Source organism: Podarcis erhardii, assembly GCF_964252035.2.
Source record: "Podarcis erhardii genome assembly, chromosome: 7".
In the NCBI taxonomy this organism is placed as follows: Eukaryota; Metazoa; Chordata; class Lepidosauria; order Squamata; family Lacertidae; genus Podarcis; species Podarcis erhardii.
The window spans coordinates 89,199,921-89,219,448 of record NC_138511.1 but is presented as its reverse complement, the minus strand read 5'-3'; the positions used below and the strand labels follow the sequence as shown (position 1 = coordinate 89,219,448).

The window sequence follows — 19,528 nt, the reverse complement described above, 5'->3', positions numbered from 1 at the left end:
GTAGCAAGAAGATGATTAGAATCCCCCTTTGGATCTTGAAGTATGGGTCCGCCCAACAAAATTTAAAATTTGGCTTTGTAATTCGGAATTTATGTGATGTGATTTAATTTGATGTGATTGGCCAATTAATAAAAATTATTTTTTTTAAAAAAAGTGTGGCACTTAGTGTAACAACTTCATGGTGAGTACCGGCACCTATTTTTCTAGGAAAAAAGCATTAGTTTTAAGAGTTGTCTTAAATGTCAGAGCTCAACTTTTTTTTTTATTTTTTGGAAGGAGGTAAGAGGCGGTAGACAGATCCTCTGGATACTGGGGGAAGTTGAATTTCTCAGAAATTTCAGAGTGTAGGGTTGGCTCAGCTATGTCCAGACCAACAGTGGGGCATCTCCAATTAGGCCTATCAGACTGTACCTTTTGGCCCCTGAAGCCCTTTTGGCCAAACCACACATCGCACCCTACCTTTGGCATCATGGATGATGTCAGGTGTGGGGCGGGTAGAGATGCGCCTGGGCTGAAAGGGGTTTTGCAGCACCTGAAGATAAATCCTTGTGCAAAGCGGTTTTGTTTTGGTTCTTACACTTAAAGAAAGAGGAAATAAAGAAATAAAGCCTCATGGCTGCTTGAACGAACAGGAAGTGTCTCTGTACCTTCCTGGCCACATTTCCTGAGTCAGAAGACTCCTGGGAATGATGCTGTTCCCTTTAAAGCCCTATACGGCCTAGGAACCTCGTACCCATGGAATCGCCTCTCCTGGTATGCCCCACAAAGGACATTGCAGTCTGCAAATAACAACATCCTGGAGATGTTGTTTCTCAAGGAGAAAAGGCTGGCCTTGAATTTCAGTAAGGCCCAGAAGCTCTGTGCTGGTATGACCCCACTGGATGCACTCCTCTAGAGTCGCCTCTGCGCACTGAACCCAGAGCCACTGCTACCGCTGGGAACAGACTCAGCCTCCCCTATGCAGCAAAGGTCTGGCCAATGAACAGCCCAAATACATGAAACTATGTAGACTTTCTCCCCAAAATAATGTCACTGAATGAACTTTTATTCACTCAGATCATCGCCCTGGGGCAATCAGGGGCGGGAATTAACCTCTCTAGTCATGAGGAGTGTCCTCTGTTGCCTTCCTTGCTGATACCAATGTGGAGAGGACACCAAAGTGTGCTGGCAAAACTCATAATAGATAAGTTATGCAAACTGACCTTTCTCCCTGTTATTCTTAACACAGGCTCATTCGTGGAAAATTGTTAATCTTTAAATGAGTTCAGGCTCCTTTGATTTATAGGCAGCGCTTGGGATACCCATCCACTTCTTTGCAGAACCAAAGTACCAGGAGCAGCAAAGCCAACGACGGCCACCAGCTCCCAAATGGGCCTCTTTGGAGTCTTGCCCTTCTTGCTGGTCTCCTGCATCACCTTCTTGTTTATCCTAATCCGGAGGAGAGATGCCACAAAGGCCAAGCTGCCCCCAGGCCCCACCCCATTGCCTTTGCTGGGCAATTTGCTCCAGTTGGATGTTCGGAACATCATAACATCTTTTCAGAAGGTGAGTGTGGGTCTCTGCTGCCAGCAGGGCTGGGGGCTGCTATGTGAAGGAGGTGTCCCAGTGGCATTTGGAGTGGAAGAGGAGGAGCTACCCCTAGGCAGGATTTGTTACTGCAGAAAAAGAGGAAACTGCCTTATACAGATTCAGACTATTGATCCATCTAGTCATGTTTTCTTCTGCTCTGCACTGTCCGGCAGTAGCTCTCCAGGGTTTTAGATGGCAGGGACTGGACCTGGGTCCTTCTGCATGCAAAGCACGTGGTCTTCCACCGAATCACACCCTTTCATGCTGTCGCTTTCCAAGTATCCGGTGTGTTCTTTGTCTCTTGGCAGTTCCAGGAGCAGTATGGCTCAGTCTTCACTGTCTACATGGGCACCCGGCCAATTGTGGTGCTGTGCGGTTATGGAACCATAAAGGAAGCACTCATAGATAATGCAGAAGCATTTGGAGGGAGAGGACCGATGATGGGTGTGGATGAAAGCATCAGGGATTATGGTAAGTGGCAGCTTGAAAATAGAGTGTTTGTAGCAGAAATGAATGCAACTGAAAGCTGAGATGGGATAAATTTATCTTGCAATATTAGAGGAAGGGCAGCGGCGTAGCGTGGGTTGTCAGCACCCGGGGCAAGGCAAGAAATTTGCGCCCCCTAACCCGGGGCAAGGCAAGTAATTTGCGCCCCCTAACCCGGGGCAAGGCAAGTAATTTGCGCCCCCTAACCCGGGGCAAGGCAAGTAATTTGCGCCCCTAACCCCTAACCTGCCGCCGCTGCCAGCTTCTTCTTGCTGCTGCCTGGGCTGGGGTATTTACGGTAAGGTAGCCACAGCGGCGGCGGCGGGTCCGTGTCAGGTGATCTGAGGCGAGTTGCCGCTGGCGCTGCCGCCCAAACGACGCCGCTTGCCCGGAGGAGGAGGAGGGCAGAGAGGCGAGGAAAATGCAACATGGCCCAGCAGCTGCAGCAGCAGCGGCGGCGGGGCTGTGAGGAGGGGCTGCCTGGTGCGCCCTCCGCGGCCCTGACACGCGGGGACCGTGGCAAGCGCTGAGAGCCGCTGCCTGCCGGACGCCTACAGCCCGGACACGCACACAGCTCGTCGGTTCCGCGAGACATGGGGCTCTGCTACAGCCTGCGCCCGAGGCTCTTTGGCGACTCCGGAGGCGGCGAGCGCGCCCCCCCCCCCAGATGTTGCGCCCGGTGCGGCCAGCCCCCCTGCACCCCCCACGCTACGCCACTGAGGAAGGGCCATAGCTCAGTGTCAAGAGTACCTGCTCTGAATGCCGAATGTCCCAGCTACAGTCTCTGGCATTTACTTGAAACAATGGAGAGCAGGCGCCAGTCAGTATACTGAGCTGGATGGACCACATGCCTGACTCGATAGAAGGCAGCTTTCTACGATCCCTGTCTTTTTCTTCTTATTTTTGAACATTATCCATGTAAACCCAATAATAAAATAGGACTTCATGAGTCAAACATATAAAAAGTAAATCAAACCAAGCCCAGCCTGGGATTCTACATTCACAAGAAGCAACAATAAAGCAATTTATCTGGATATTTGCGATGAGATAACATACAAGTGGAGAGTACCATCATAATAAATGAGAAAACAAGAGGTGTGGTGCACTTGATTTACAAGATATACCAAAACATGAACCTATAACTGAAGCCACCAGAGGGAGAAGCAGCACTGTGATTCTATAATTTAATATAGCTCAGGACTACTTTTAGCCTGGAAATTGCATTCCACTATAGGAAACTTTTCAGTGATGTGCATGACTGTGGTAAGTGGTGCTGGAGCCAAGGTGTGGGGGGAAAGAAGAGGAAAAGGTTTGCATGGTCTCCCCCCCCCCTTCCTTCCTTCCTTCCTTCCTTCCTTCCTTCCTTCCTTCCCCCCTTTTGCCTTCTTTCTGCCACACACACCTCATCCTTCCAACTGTTCTAGTCTCAGTATTATCTGAGCTAGATGGACTAAGTGGTCTGACTCAGTATTCCTGCATTCCTGCATGGCAGGGGGTTGGAATAGAAGTTCATGGTGATCTCTTCCAACTCTATCATTCCAAGGCATTTTTCCTATCTTCCTTTTCTAGGGATGGGGGAGAAATTTGACTCACTTTCGATTTTCTCACTTTCCAGTGTTCTCACTTTCCCCCATTTCACTCCTACGAATGGCAAGGTCAACCAATCTGGCTTTTCTAGACTTCTCATTTTTCCACTTCTCCACATTTTCACACCACTTTTCTTTAAAAACAGCAACAAACCTCTCCATAATTCTCCAGTGTTTTAGCTCGGATTTCTCCTAGTAAGCACATTTTTGTGTGCCGTTGTGACTAATGTACAGTGGTGCCCCACAAGACGAATGCCTCGCAAGACGAAAAACTCGCTAGACGAAAGAGTTTTCCATTTTTTGTCGTTCTGCAAAACGAATTTCCCTATGGGCTTGCGAGTTTGTTTCCTTTTTCTTAAAGCCGCTAAGCCGCTAATAGCCGTGCTTCGCAAGACGAAAAAACCGCAAGACGAAGAGACTCGCGGAACGGATTAATTTCGTCTTGCGAGGCACCACTGTACACATTTTATCTTTGCAAGCAATTTTCCCCAATACAATGCATTTTGATGTTATTTTCACTGTTTCACGAATATATTTTAATGCCTGCTTTCCACTGTTTTTATAAATATTGGCTGGAGAACTGCACTGCAAAATTTGGACAAGTGCAAATTTTGAAGTGTGGCTGTGTTTCCGTTCTCCTATTGTTTTGCAAAGTATAAATGAGTGTGAATTAAATGTGAACTGAATCTAATTTTATGCCCGTCCCTATTTAATGTAGGTAAGCTGCTTCTTCTCTCTCCCTTCATTCCTCCCTGCCCTCATTCTCAACTTCTCTCTCTCCATCTTCCATTTCTTTCTTGTTACCACTGGAAAGCCGAACTCTTGTTGGGATGGTTGGGAGGTCCCAAGAAGGAGAGCCATAGGCCTGGTCCAGAGGCCTGCTGCCCTGGAGCTGATTCAAGGCGGTGAAATTATACCACAAGTCTGCTTCGCCACACCTCATGCCAACTGTCCCTCCATCTTTCTGTGCGGTGACCTCCATGCCATGGCTTCCTCTATAACTGCTGCAATGCAGGGGGTTGGACTAGAGGACCCCTGGGGTCCCTTCCATGTCTACAATACTGTGATTCTATCCCTCTTCATCTCAGAGAAACCAGAAAAACATTGCTTTTTCCACTGTTCTCTGTGTGGCCCTTCCATCTTCTTTTGGACCTGACTTGTAGTGAAGAAAATGTCCCCCCTGGAACATATGGCTGCCCCTGTGAGAACGGGATTGTTAAACTAGAGGGAGGTTCTGTGTGTGCCATTGTTTTCCATGTAGCGCCTCCATCTTTTCTCCCCCAGTCTTCTGCCTTTTTTGTGGCGTTTTTCTCCATTTCCAGGTGTGGTTTCCACCAACGGGGAACGGTGGAGGCAGCTGCGTCGCTTCTCCCTCACAACCCTGAGGAACTTTGGGATGGGGAAGAGGTCCATCGAGGAGCGGATCCAGGAGGAGGCCCAGTTCCTGGTGGAAGCCCTGAGGAAAACGGAAGGTGAACGTTTCCCCTCAGAAGGGGCGCCATGTGCTTTTTGACATTGTGGCAGCAGTAGGCGAGGAAAACGATCTTGTAACTGAGGAACGGCCGCTCAGGCCTGAACCCTCATCCTGCCAAAACACCCGCCATGCTTTCCTCACAACCGTTCAGTTGCTTGTCAAATAAGTGGACCCGGCTTTCCTCCTTTGCACCTGCCGCTTTGCCCACAGAGTTTGTCATCTGGTTTCAGGAGATGGCGTTAGTCCCTTAAGGAAGATTGTGGCATATACAGTGGTACCTTGGGTTACATACGCTTCAGGTTACAGACGCTTCAGGTTACAGACTCCGCTAACCCAGAAATAGTACCTCGGGTTAAGAACTTTCCTTCAGGATGAGAACAGAAAACGCACAGTGGCAGTGGGAGGCCCCATTAGCTAAAGTGGTGCTTCAGGTTAAGAACAGTTTCAGGTTAAGAACAGACCTCCGGAACGAATTAAGTACTTAACCCGAGGTACCACTGTAAAGGATCTCCTTGTGTTCCAGCCCAGATGTGCAAAAAAGGCTTTAATCACCACAGAGGGGTCCATTGTGGTGCCAGATTCTGTGGTTTTCTGAGCACCCGGCGCCTTCCCTCAGAAACTCAGCCAGATGAGTGGGGTATAAATAATACATTATCATCATTATTATAAACCATGGGTAGGCAAACTAAGGCCTTGGGGGCTGGATCCGGCCCAATCGCCTTCTCAATCTGGCCCACAGACAGTCCGGGAATCCGCGTGTTTTTACATGAGTAGGATGTGCCCTTTTATTTAAAATGCATATCTGGATTATTTGTGGGGCATAGGAATTCGTTCATGAAATATACTCAGAGTCGCAAAGTGATTTCATGCTCTTTATTCAGCTCATAGTGGTGAGGAGGAATGAATGAATGTCCCCTCAAAGTATCTGCTTTATATACATTATTTACACAATGGGCTGCACATGATTGGCTAATTCTGGAATTCTACTGTAAGCCAATCAGGTTGTGGATTCACTTATATCTGGAGCATGATTGGGTGGTTCCTGCCAACCAATCATACTGCTGCATTGTTCTAGGACCAATCAGACTGCTGCAATTTGGATCCTATTGTTCTAGGACCAATCAGACTGCTGCAATTTGGATCCTATTGTTCTAGGACCAATCAGACTGCTGCAATTTGGATCCTATTGTTCTAGGACCAATCAGACTGCTGCAGTTTGGATCCTATTCAACTCAGTACATAACAGTTCATTTCCCCCCATAAAATACAGTCCGGCCCCCCACAAGGTATGAGGGACGGTGGACCGGCCCCCTGCTGAAAAAAATTGCTGACCCCTGTATAAACCTTGGGCTTGTCTGCCTCCGTTTCCCTCTTCCCTCAGAGACTTGAGGGGTGAGACATCTGGTGAGGAACCAAACGAGTCCTGGGATTGTTTCTGTGGAGAAATAAGACCCATTTTTCTCTCTCCTCAGTCCAGACAAGGGATGTGAGCAAACCGAGGAGATATCAGGGAGGCGTCCTCTAGTGGAGTCCTTTTCCCGCCTTTTCCCACTCTCCCGCCATGAGGAGACTAGATGAACGCCAGGCTCAAAATGGCTGCCTTTCTGCCAGGAGCTGCCTCTTCCTTTCTCCCTTTGTCTCTCTCCTCAAGGCCTGGAGGGTGAGGGGAGCCTTTCCAAGGCCATGGGCCTTTAGAGGGCCACAGGAGTTGCCTCAGGATTTTGTTTTTTAAGGAGGATTCAAAAGGTTCTCCTGCCCTCCCGCCCCCCAGAGTAAGCCCTTCTGAACAGCTCGACCGTCCAAAATAAATCAATGACTAGCCATGCCTCGTTCTGAAATAAATTAATCACTAAACATGCTGTCAGGGGCTCAGGAGCAGAGGCACAGGGAAGAGGGGAGATGGAGAGCGAAGGGGAAGAATCCGAGGGGAGCGTAGGAGAAGAGGACAGTGGTCCGAGGGATTCCATGAGCCTCTCCAGCGAATCGGAAGATTCACAGAAGGGAGCGCCAGTGGCCAGGGGCAGGGGGGTCCCAAGGGGAACGCCCCAGGAGCAAGGGGGCAGCAGGGACTCCCAGAGCAGTAGTTGGAGATCAGGACCAGCTTCCCCACCAGAGCAGAGTGGGGGGGAAGAGTCCCAGGCATCGGGGCCAGTGCTTTCCCCACCAGGGAGAGAAGACGAGGCAGAGCTGACCATGCCTTCCTCGGAGAGTCGGACAACGGAAGGGAGGTCAGATCCGGCCAGTGTCCCGGAAGAGGGAAGCAGTGACAGAAGTAGTGTAACGGTTAGGAGAAAGGTCACTGGGTTGGCGCGAGAAGCAAGTTCAAATGTACAGGAGCGCGGGACAGCAGAGAGTGAGGATTGGGAACCGGGTCCTAAAGCACGCCGGAGGCAGGCGGAGGAGCTAAGCGACTCAGCGTCGGAAGAGTCCAGGAAGGGCAATGCCCCAGCGGGCAGGAGGACCCAGAGGAGAAGAGAGCAGCGCAGGAGGTGGAGCAGGGCTAGGATCTTAAACTGGTGCGGAAGGGGAAGTGATTCAGATAGGACTTCGCCGATCTAGAGTCTAGACGAAGGGCTGCACGCTCTGGCTTTAAAATGGAAACTATACTTCAATAAAGACTTTTGTACATAATATCAGCTTGGCGTTGGTCCTCTGTGAGCTGGGAGCTAGAGGCACCCCTGACACATGCCTCACGAGTCCCTGAGGAATTTGGAAGGTTCCTCAGAAGATGGCTTGGAATTGCCTTGCTGGGTGAAACTGCAAGATGGCCTTGTCCCTTTTCCTTATTTCCTTAGGCTTTCCCCTCAGCTATTGAAAAGGCAAAGTTGCCTCTCTTTTACCACAGCTTTCCAAGTCATTGTCTTAAGGATCTCTTGAAATTCACTATATAGAGTTTAATTTTTTGCACAGTTTGCACATGAGGGTAGATATAACCCTCTGTGTTTTCTGCCTACGTCTTGACAGTTTAATATTAGATAAGAGTGTATTCTTTAAATGCCAAATAATCTTTCTTCTTTGCTTTCTCTGTCCCTCTGGAAAGTTTTTAATAGAATTGAGGGGACTTTCTATATCTTGCCTAATTAAGAGGAAAGACAGCCCCCAAGCTTTCTAGTATTCCACGGCATGGCAAGATCCTGACCATGTGCAGAGGTTTATTTGGCTTCATCTAGCTGGAGAAGCATCGTTTGCATATTTCTGGATGCTGTTAAAACATTCAGGAGCCATTTTTAGCTAAATGCACCAGTGTCCATTAGGCATATTCTTTCTCCCAAGGAGGGCAGCCCTGTTTAGGGAAGTTTTTAATGTTGGATGTTTTTAATATTTTGTTGGGAGCTGCCCAGAGTGGCTGGAGAAACCCAGCCAGATGGGCGGGGTATAAATAAATTATTATTGTTATGTACTGAAGTTTTCACCCTGGGCCAGCAGGGGGATACTGTTGATAGTTATGCAAATAAGGGATTGAAAGTGACGTTCAGTGATTGGATAGTTTTAGAAAATTGTTACAGTTACGTTGTACTGGAGCTCTATATAAGCAGGCTGACTGAACCCTTCAGTTCAGTTCTGTCCTGGCCTGTGAATAAACAAGAGCTGTTTGAAGAATCGCTGTGTCGTCTGATATGTTCACCCACAACTTAACAATTATTATTATTATTATTATTATTATTATTATTATTATTATTTATTATAACTCATTTGACCACAGATGCGTCCTGGCATCTTAGGTGATGTTGTCCCCATTTTCCACCTCCGCAGGGCACCTATTTGACCCGACCTTCTACCTCAGCCATGCCGTCTCCAATGTTATCTGCTCTGTGGTTTTTGGCCAGCGGTTCGAATATGAAGACAAACAGTTTGTCTTTTTACTTGATGTGATCAACAAATCCTTCCGGCTCGTGTTTTCCACAGCGTCGCAGGTAATGGAGGCACCTGCTCACCTGGGACAAGAGAATGCATCCATAGCCTCCCGTAACCTGGTTATTTCATGCCCTCCACTTTTAAAAAAAATGGCTCATTTTTATTTGGGTGTGGGTTGGGAGGACATAGTACAGGGCCTGGGCATTAAGGGGTCCAGACCATGGGGTGCAATACAATGAGGAAGCTTAGACAGTTATGTCTGTTATTTTTCTTCAAAGATGAAGAATTTTTTCCCAGGCCTGATGCGGATCCTGCCTGGGCCTCACCAAGAAGTGCCCAAGTACATGAAGGAGTTAATAAACTTCATCTCTCAGAGGGTCCAGATCCACCGGGAGTCCTTCGATCCAAATTGCCTCCGGGACTTCATTGACTGTTTCCTGGCCAAAATGGAGCAGGTACTTGTTGGGGGGAACCGTGTGTCTCCCAGTTATTGCAGGTTGACCTTCTCACCAGTCTTTGCTCTGCCATAAAGGGCTCGTCCAGACTTCATTTTGTGCTGCATTTCTAGGCACAGGTCCACACTTGAAAGCACCGTGTCTAAATGCTTCCCTCTTTTTCTTTTGGGTCCCATGATTTCTCCATTACAATCTACTCTTTGCCAATGAATCGGAGCAAACAGCAATCCATGGAAAAACCCAAATTGCCATTTGTTCTGGTCCAGCATCAGGGGCGGAGCAAGGGGGTGCGGTGGGTGTGGACTGCCCTGGGTGTCACCACTGAGGGGGGTGACAAAATGCTGGGCGGCACTCACCATGGGGCTTGCAGTGCGCCCAAGCCACACATTTCTCCTGGGAGAGACACGGTGGCTTGGATGCCTGCAGGCTCTGCGCTGCCCAAACGGTCCGTCCACTGCCTCCCCCACAGCTGTAGGGCGGCTGAGTGGGAGGAGGCAGGCAGACTCCAGAGGCCCCGCGGTGTGCCCTGCCCCTACGGGCGGCTTGCCCCACCCCTGGGCACACCGCCCCAGGCGCCTGAGTGGCTTCCTCCACCAATGTCCAGCATTGAAAAGTGGGTTTTCCTGGGGAAAGTGGCAGGGCTAACAAACAATCAAAAAGTGGTTGGCCCTGGAGCTTTAAAGCACAGACCTCTGCCTAGAAGGCACGGGGCAAAAGGTAAGTTTGGAAGACCCCCAAGTGTGGCTTCCTTCATGCAAGGGCCATGGGATGAGAAAGAGCCCAGAAAGTGAGATGTCTGTGGGACTTACAACTGTGCTTTCTCCGCTGAAGAATGATGTACACACAAACAGGAAGCATACAAGGATGATGTCCAAAACAGAACATCTCTTTCCCTAAAAGATGGGTTCTTAATTTACACAATTTGCCCAATATGGTTTGCCCAAAAATGCCTTTGTCAACGGCTTATCCAAAAAGATAATAATATAATATTTATTAAACTACAGTGGTACCTCGGGTTAAGAACTTAATTTGTTCTGGAGGTCCGTTCTTAACCTGAAACTGTTCTTAACCTGAGCTTAACTTTAGCTAATGGGGACTCCCGCTGCTGCTGCGCGATTTCTGTTCTCATCCTGAAGCAAAGATCTTAACCTGAAGGACTATTTCTGGGTTAGTGGAGTCTGTAACCTGAAGCCTCTGTAACCTGAGGGACCCCTGACCATTAGGTCCAGTCGTGGCTGACTCTGGGGTTGCAGTGCTTATCTCACTTTATTGGCCGAGGGAGCTGGCGTACAGGTTCCGGGTCATGTGGCCAGCATGACTAAGCTGCTTCTGGCAAACCAGAGCAGCACATGGAAACGCCGTTGACCTTCCTGCCAGAGCACTTTGGCGTGCTTTCGAACTGCTAGGTTGGAACGAGCAGGGACTGAGCAATGGGAGCTCACCCCGTTACAGGGATTCGAACCGCCGACCTTCTGATCGACAAGTCCTAGGCTCTGTGGTTTAACCTACAGCGCCACCTGCGTCCCACAATCTCAAAAGTATCAGCTGTCAAAATAAATTGACAGGGCAAAATCTCGTAGGAGGACCACCTCAACCGGTACACTTAAATATTTTCAAGTACAGATGTCTTCATTTTCATTAACTTGTATCCAGTCAATCTCATTCAGGGAATGTATAAACCAAAATATTTCTATGTAATAGAGGTTGATAATATACAGCATAATTGTTCTTTCATAATTGATCTAAATATACGGAAAGGAAATCCTGCTGGCCATACACCAGCCTTCCATAAAATCTTTGTGCAGGCATGCTGATTGGCTCCTGGTTGTATAACTTGCTCTCTTCTTCCCTCCTCTTCTTCCTCCCTGTGTCAGGAGAAAGGGAACCCAACTTCGGAATTCCATAATGAGAACTTGGCTGTTACGGTTCTTAACCTGTTCTTTGCAGGGACAGAGACAGTCAGCAGCACCCTCAGATATGGGCTTCTCATCCTCCTCCGATACCCAGAGATAGAAGGTGAAAAAACAAGACCAAATCTTCCTCGCTCAGTCTTGTTGCCCATCTTTTGGGCTGGCTTATGGGTTCCTTCCTTGCCAAATAAACCAGGACTCCCTTTTAGCTCTAGCCTATGAAAGTTCCACTGGGACAAAACCCGAACTTTAGCCTGCCCAGGTCCTTTCTTTGATCACCCCGGGGCCAGAACATCTATGGCAAGCACTCCGACTATTCTAGGGTTCACACTGGAACAGTGGTGGTTTGATGTGAAATTGCTGCTGGGAATAATCTGGAGTAGTTTTAGACCATTCGTAGCAGTTTCTTGAGATGATGGGGCAGGTTGTTGGCTTTTGCATGACTGGAAGGTAGCCGAGAGTCACACCTGTTGCTCCATCCACTTTTGGCTTTGGTTCTGCCCACAATTGTCATGTGGTCCCTGAAAGGTTCTACACAAAAGACTACGGCCCCTGGTTTCAAAAAGGTCTTCCTTACCCCCAGTCTAGCCCCTTCTTATCTGTTTTGACTGGCAGCCAGGCTCTCAGATGGAGATTGGTTCTTTCCATCAGCTTCTACATTAATCCTTTAATTGGAGATGCCAGAAAAATAACCTTCTGTATGCAAACCTTGAGCTCCATTTTGATTTTACTTTCTATACTGCTCTGATATAAAATATATCAGAATTGGAGAATAGCCTCTACCAAAGGCATCAGGGAACTTTGAAGAAGCACGAACTCAGGATGAAAGGGAGATACGTTTGGCAAATCCTCACCATGATCAACTTGCCCCCAGAAACCTATGTCCCTAATGTGGAAGGATGTGTGGATCCAGAATTGGCCTCCACAGTCACTTAGGGACACACTGTTAAGACCATATTCATGGAAGACAATCTTAATCAGCCAAGAGTGATTGCCAAGGAAAGAAAGGCTATCAGAAATCTTTCCTCCTCCTATAAATGCATATATCTAACCACCTCCCACCGCCTGGGTACCACAGTATATAGTTTTAACCCTTCTCTCTTCTTTACAGCTAAGGTCCAAGAGGAGATTGACCGGGTCATTGGGAGGAACCGCAGCCCCTCCTTAGAGGACCGGAGTCAGATGCCCTTCACGGATGCTGTCATTCATGAGATCCAGCGCTTTATAGACGTCTCCCCACTGTCACCTCCTCATTTGGTGACCTGTGACACACATTTCCGGGGCTTCAGCATTCCCAAGGTGCGGTGAGCCATGTGACCAACAGAAGCATTAGTGACAGGTCCAAAATACTACCTGCAGGTGTACAGATGCAGCTGTGCACATGTGTGTTCGCACCCCCCTGTGAAAGAGTAGGAAGCTGCAGTGGCTTAGATAGTTGTGCTTCCACTTTCCATCATTAACAGGAAGCAGGAGGAGATGTGCGTCTGTGTAGTGCAGCAAACTTGAGGAGTAATCAGTGAGGCAGGATACCTAGAATCATAGAATCATAAAATCATAGAGTTGGAAGAGACCACAAGGGCCATCGAGTCCAACCCCCTGCCAAGCAGGAAACACCATCAGAGCACTCCTGACATATGGTTGTCAAGCCTCTGCTTAAAGACCTCCAAAGAAGGAGACTCCACCACACTCCTTGGCAGCAAATTCCACTGTCAAACAGCTCTTACTGTCAGGAAGTTCTTCCTAATGTTTAGGTGGAATCTTTTTTCTTGTAGTTTGGAACCATTGCTCCGTGTCCGCTTCTCTGGAGCAGCAGAAAACAACCTTTCTCCCTTCTCTATGTGACATCCTTTTATATATTTGAACATGGCTATCACATCACCCCTTAACCTCCTCTTCTCCAGGCTAAACATGCCCAGCTCCCTTAGCCGTTCCTCATAAGGCATCGTTTCCAGGCCTTTGACCATTTTGGTTGCCCTCCTCTGCACACGTTCCAGTTTGTCAGTGTCCTTCTTGAACTGTGGTGCCCAGAACTGGACACAGTACTCCAGGTGGGGTCTGACCAGAGCAGAATACAGCGGCACTATTACTTCCCTTGATCTAGATGCAATACTCCTATTGATGCAGCCCAGAATTGCATTGGCTTTTTTAGCTGCCGCGTCACACTGTTGGCTCATGTCAAGTTTGTGGTCAACCAAGACTCCTAGATCCTTTTCACATGTACTGCTCTCAAGCCCGGTGTCACCCATCTTGTATTTGTGCCTCTCATTTTTTTTGCCCAAGTGCAATACTTTACATTTCTCCCTGTTAAAATTCATCTTGTTTGTTTTGGCCCAGTTCTCTAATTTGTCAAGGTCGTTTTGAAGTGTGATCCTGTCCTCTGGGGTGTTAGCCACCCCTCCCAGTTTGGTGTCATCTGCAAATTTGATCAGGATGCCCTTGAGTCCATCATCCAAGTCGTTGATAAAGATGTTGAATAAGACCGGGCCCAAGACAGAACCCTGTGGCACCCCACTAGTCATTCTACCTGTGGTAGAAATGTTGGGATACTGCCAGGGAGACAGAGGCAATCAGGCAGGCCTCCATCGTCGTCTCCGGACGATCACCGGTCTCCCGTGGAAACATCATCAGTCAATTAGCAACACGAGCCTCAGACACATTCCTCATGCATGCCCTTTTCAGCAGTCTCCGCAACGGAAGATTCAGACAGAAGAGCAGATTTACAGCTTTATTCAACGTAGGTCAGAACAAAGGAAAAACATGACTGCTTGCATCCGTGTCGAGGAAACAGCCAGAACAAAAGCTATATACAAAACGGAAGTTCCCAGCGAGAAGAGTGCTGGGAGTAAACAGGCATGGGACACACAACAATCATGCCTGACTCTTTTAAGGAGGAACGGAAACTATATCCTAACATCAAATCCCGCCTAAAGACAGAAAAGCAGTCCCTCATCACTGTGGAAGGATTTTAGTATGGCAGCAAACTCAGTCACACACAACATCCTGTTATAATTGTGCTGTCTTACCTTAAATAGCCTGAGCCATCTTCACTCCTGCATTTGAGGAGGTTTGAACTAACTACGTTTCTTTGGTTTAGGTGGGTCTGGCACAGGGCGAAAGGCCAAATGCAGGATAAAGAGGAAACAGAAGGCCCTGAACTGAGTCAGTTGCAGTAATAATAGTAATAGTAATAATAATAACAATTATTATTAATTATTATTATTATTATTATTATTATTATTATTATTATTATTATTTCTTATTTCTACTCCACCCACTCTGGGCGGCTTTCAACAGAACATTCAAAACATTTAAAACCTTCAAAGTCCATGCTGCCTTTGGTAGAAGCTACACTCCAATTCTGATATATTTTATATATCAGCAACCGTTGCTTTTGCGGTCTCTGTCTTTCCTCTCCAGGGAACCACAGTAGTGCCATTCCTGTCGTCCTCCCTGCATGACCCCCAGCACTTTGAGACACCGAGGAAGTTCAATCCTCGTCACTTCCTGGATGAAAACGGGGCCTTCAAGAAGAATGAGGCCTCCCTCCCATTTTCAACAGGTATTGCACATCAGCTTCATGGGAGGGAGGAACGCATGGGAGGGCTGGCTCGGCTAAACCTTAGAAGGAATTAAGGATGGGAAGGAGGAAAGAAAGAGTGAGAAGGGCAAGGATGTTGGGTTAATTAATAGGAAAATAAGTCTTGGATTGAGCATTGTGTTAGTGTAGCGGGAATCTTTGCCAATGAAGCAGACCCGGGTTCTTCCGAGAAAAGCCTTTGCCACAGCAGGCTTTTCATGGGATCTTTTCCCAAAAGCAAAAAGCCCCAACTCCAACCAGAGCTGGGTATTTATAGTATTGAACAAACAACTTGTCACGTGACATAATAGATGTGCATAATAGATGTGCATGTCCAAAGCAAGATTATAAACTGCTACATAAGCAAAAGCTGAAGTCCCAATAATCCCACCTCCACCAGTACATGATGATTTAGAAGCAAGTTTCAAGATTAGACCCAGACTCTCACTTCCTCAATCCGTTTCTCAGAGACTGCTGTCTTTTGCAAAGTCTAGGAACACGTCAACCCTGCTGTAAATATCTCTCCACGGGTGTGTGTGTGTGTGTGTGTGTGTGTGTGTCTCAAGCAGACTGTTTCTGCTGTTACGGAAAAATCTAGGTGTGAGGCTGCTCAGTCACCCAGCTCGTCGAGCGGAGCCAGTGGGTCCCTGCAGAATAAAGGAAGGAGTCCAGTCACCAAAGTTGTAGACCAAAGTTTATTGTGCAACAGGTTCAAAGAGGAATTTTGAACCCCGAGGATGGGGTGACAAGGACTTTTAAAACTTTTCCACCATATCCCAGAATACAGTTCGTACAGCATCATTGATACATCACTGACATATCACAAAAGGGGAGGGGTAGACAGGGGTTACACTAGTTTAACCTTGGCAAACATGTCCAGACAAGTCTTTGGTACAAGATTAGCATAAGCAGACATGTCCGGGCAAGACTCAGGTATAAGATTAGCATAGGCAAACACCTCTGAAGTCCCACCACCCAAAGTACAATAGAACTTCCTTTGCATGTCTGGCCCCTTGGCAAGTCTGGGGATGGGATTTGGCTTTCCTTGGCCAACAATCAGCTCAGCAATTGTCACCTCTGGGCACTTCGTGGGGTAGGAGGTATGTATACATGTCCTCACGCTTGAGGAGGTGGCAGGGAAAAGAGTCGTTTTTCCAAGAGCAAAATAGTGTTGAAATGGAGGAAACTGGCAAAGGAGTTGATTTTATATGATTGTTAAAGCTAGGTAACTTCCCTGAGCTGTCAAGTTGAAAGGATACATTTATGCATAATATTTGTAACATTTAACAACTTTAAAGATGTGCCCCCCCCCCCTGTAATTTCCATAACACTGCTCACAAAGAACCGCTGGGATAGCCAGGGACCACTGGGGCAGGTAAATCTCACCGTGTTCTGTTACATGGTTAGTATGCATGTTGGGGACCCACATTACATGTAGCCATTTGCACCATGTAGCAACCCATGTCCCATCTGTGAGCTGCATCTCTGTGATTCACCTGTTAGCTGTATTCCTGCCCCAATGGGCCAGCCTGCAAAATCATCAGTTTCAAAGGCAACAGATTACCATAACTCCTCTATTAGAAACACACTCAAGGAGTTACATTATCACATTTATTGTGGCCCTCTGGGCCACCACACGTTTTAAAATTAATATTATTACCGTGGTACCTCGGGTTACATATGCTTCAGGTTACATACGCTTCAGGTTACAGACTCCGCTAACCCAGAAATAGTACCTCGGGTTAAGAACTTTGCCCCAGGATGAGAACAGAAATCGTGCTCCGGCGGCCCCATTAGCTAGAGTGGTGCTTCAGGTTAAGAACGGAGCTCCAGAACGAATTAAGTACTGATACGGAAGGGGGGGCATGTCTTATTCACCTTCTTCTTCGCTACAATATATCAATTTATTTCCAATTGTCAATGTCAAAAGGGACTAAAATCTATAAAATTCATAGAAAATCAACGTGCCAGTTTGCTCAATTTCTCTAGGACTCCATCACACCTCCCCTGTCCAGCATAATCCCTCAAGCAAGGTGTTAAGACCCTAATCCTGTCAAATCGCTCTGATCAGCCTTTCCTCCAGGCAATGTCAGGTGGCAGACTTTGCATATTTGGGACCATTGTTTTCTCATCCCCAGGAAGTGTTTATCTGTGCATATCTCCAGCTCTGCATATTCCCCCCTCCCTCCTCCATATGTTAATCTGTGTAACCCAACCTCCCTTTAATATATTCATGATGTAATCTGTGTAACCAAACCTCTCTTTAATGTATTCATGACGTGTTTTGCACTGTATTCTGGGACATGGAGGGAGTTTCAAAAACTCATGTCACCCCTTTCTCACTGTTCAATCTCGCCTTGAACCTGTTGCGCAATAAACTTGGATCTTCTGCAGTTTGCTCCTGTCTACGGCTGAGCTCATTTTCCTCCGCAGGGACCCACGGACTTAGTCCGATGAGCTGGGTGGCAGAGCAGCCTCGCACCCAGATTTTGCCGTAACAGTACTTAACCTGAGGTACCACTGTATTATAATTACCAGGCCAGTGCAGAGCTTGTCTGTGGCCTGGGGCAGGGGTCCTCGGTCAGCTGGGTGTAACAGGGTGTTCCTGGTATGGCAGCGTAAGTCTGGTGGGGCCCCCTGGCCAGCTTATCATTCGGAAGCCCAGGGCAAGTGTCCCCAGCTGCCCCTCCCACCCTTTGCATGGGCCTGCATGTGGACGAACAGAGACACAAACCCGGTTCACCAGATTACGAGTCTACCACTCTTAACCACTATACCACACTGTCTCTCTCACTGGCTTACTATCAAATTTGTATAGTGCCCTTCACCCGAAGATCATAGGGCAGTTCACAACATAAATACAAAATGAAAATACAAAATACATAATAAAATCCTATTTTTTGTTTCTCCAGGGAAAAGGGTCTGCCTTGGCGAAGGTTTGGCCCGTATGGAGCTCTTCCTATTCCTCACAACGGTGTTGCAAAACTTCCACCTAAAATCTCTCCAGGAGAGGGAGGAAATAGACATTTCAGCGGATGTGCGAGGCAGTTCAAAGCTTCCCCGGCCTTATAATCTTTGCGTGGTTCCACGGTAAATGGTCCCTGCTGCATGAGTGTGAGATATTTGGGGGATATAGGTGCCTCTTCTATCTCTCTGATTGGGAGATAATATTAACACAAAGAAGGTTCGTGGCTGAAAAACTGCTTTGAAAATCACTGTGACTAAAGTGTGTTATGTGTAGAACTCAATATAAAAGGAGTCTTCCCTGCTTGCGCTTCTTCTGTTCTTGATTTTTCTCATGGTAGTGTTGTAAATAAAAATATGCCCTTTTCCCTTATGGGGTATCGAAGAGCCCATATAGAGTCCTTACATAGGTTCCCTACTGGTAGGAGAAAATAACAGGCCAACCAGAGAATATTGAGAAGCAAAGCAGCTAGTAAGCTTGATCTTTATTGATCTGTTGCAACAGGGTGCTCCCCTCTCACACAGGAAAGGAGGAGGACCCAGAAAAATGCTGTGCAAGGGCTTATAAACACTTCTGAAATTCCCATCCTGTAGATCAAGACCACCCCCAGATGCACCATACATACATCACAGAAGGGGTGTAACCTAAGACCACCCCTCAGATACATCACAGAAAAGGTAGTCTTAAAACAGAAATTTCAATATTGTTTTTCTCTTGTTCTTGGAATTGCCTGTGGAGCCTGGCCAGTCTTTTGTAGTGATAAATAATTAGTTCCTGGGCCATGTCACAGGCTCACACCCTATTCAAACACAGACATACCCTTAAGACAGGATTTGTGAAGGAAAAGTCAATGGGGAGGCTTTTCTGTTTTGACCTTGCAGAGAAAACATTTGCTCAGTTTAGGAATCAAAATGGTTCCAGGTTGGCCTCCCTGTGCTGATCTGTGTATATGCAGTTATGAACATTACCATATATCTAAGACCTCAAAATTCCTATAACAGTAGAAAAAGAAAAGAGTATTAACCGGGAGAAGAAAGCAACAAATCAGTGGCGTAGCGTGGGGGGTGCAGGGGGGGCCGGCCGCACTGGGCGCAACATCTGGGGGTTAGGGTTAGGGATAGGGTTAGGGGGCGCAAATCCAGGGTTAGGGGGCGCAAATTACTTGCCTTGCCCCGGGTGCTGACAACCCACGCTACGCCACTGCAACAAATAGGTGAGGTGGCTCACTCAATATTTTATTCTGTGGGAGAAATGCAGAATGTCTTAAGAGGAGAATTTAAGATCTTTAAAGAAGATATATGTGAGTACACAGACACATTGGAGGAAGTGCCTGGGATATGCAGGGTTGTGTATGCTTCAGTTTAGTCTAAACACCTTCTCTGTGTCTCTGAATGGAAGATAACACAGTACATACCTTGGCTGTGAGTCCTGGAAGACCTACTCGCTGCCTTGCAGGATTTCCCCCACCTCCTTGGGAGGGCAAGGCCCTGACTGACTCCAGCTCCAAGAGCTGTGGCTGCTGAGGAGGCCAGAGGCCATCTTTAGTGCTGAACCAGGTCATCAAGCCTGAGTCTGAGCTTCCACAACTGCCACCAGCCATGAACTACCCCATAAAATGCAGTAATCTAACCTAGAAGTTAACAGCAGAAGT

At 47.5% G+C, this 19,528-nt stretch overlaps 1 protein-coding gene across 1 annotated transcript; it reads left to right on the top strand.

Moving 5' to 3' along the window:
- The first annotated feature begins 1,104 nt into the window (after positions 1 to 1,104).
- Positions 1,105 to 18,180, top strand: LOC309345799 (cytochrome P450 2B1-like). Its single transcript, XM_081869196.1, has 9 exons — positions 1,105 to 1,545; positions 1,878 to 2,040; positions 4,964 to 5,113; positions 8,869 to 9,029; positions 9,249 to 9,425; positions 11,300 to 11,441; positions 12,447 to 12,634; positions 14,753 to 14,894; positions 17,825 to 18,180. The coding sequence occupies exons 1-9, from the start codon at positions 1,369 to 1,371 to the stop codon at positions 18,004 to 18,006; spliced, it is 1,482 nt and encodes a 493-aa protein (XP_081725322.1). The 5' UTR covers positions 1,105 to 1,368; the 3' UTR covers positions 18,007 to 18,180.
- Positions 18,181 to 19,528: the final 1,348 nt, after the last annotated feature.

What these genes read in the sequence shown, in the direction of transcription:
- LOC309345799 (XM_081869196.1), top strand. Translation starts at nt 1,369, where the DNA reads ATGGGCCTCTTTGGAGTCTTGCCCTTCTTGCTGGTCTCCTGCATCACC. An exon ending in AGCCCTGAGGAAAACGGAAG is followed by an intron (nt 5,114 to 8,868) that starts GTGAACGTTTCC and finishes CCACCTCCGCAG; the next exon opens with GGCACCTATTTGACCCGACC. An exon ending in TGTTTTCCACAGCGTCGCAG is followed by an intron (nt 9,030 to 9,248) that starts GTAATGGAGGCA and finishes TTTTCTTCAAAG; the next exon opens with ATGAAGAATTTTTTCCCAGG.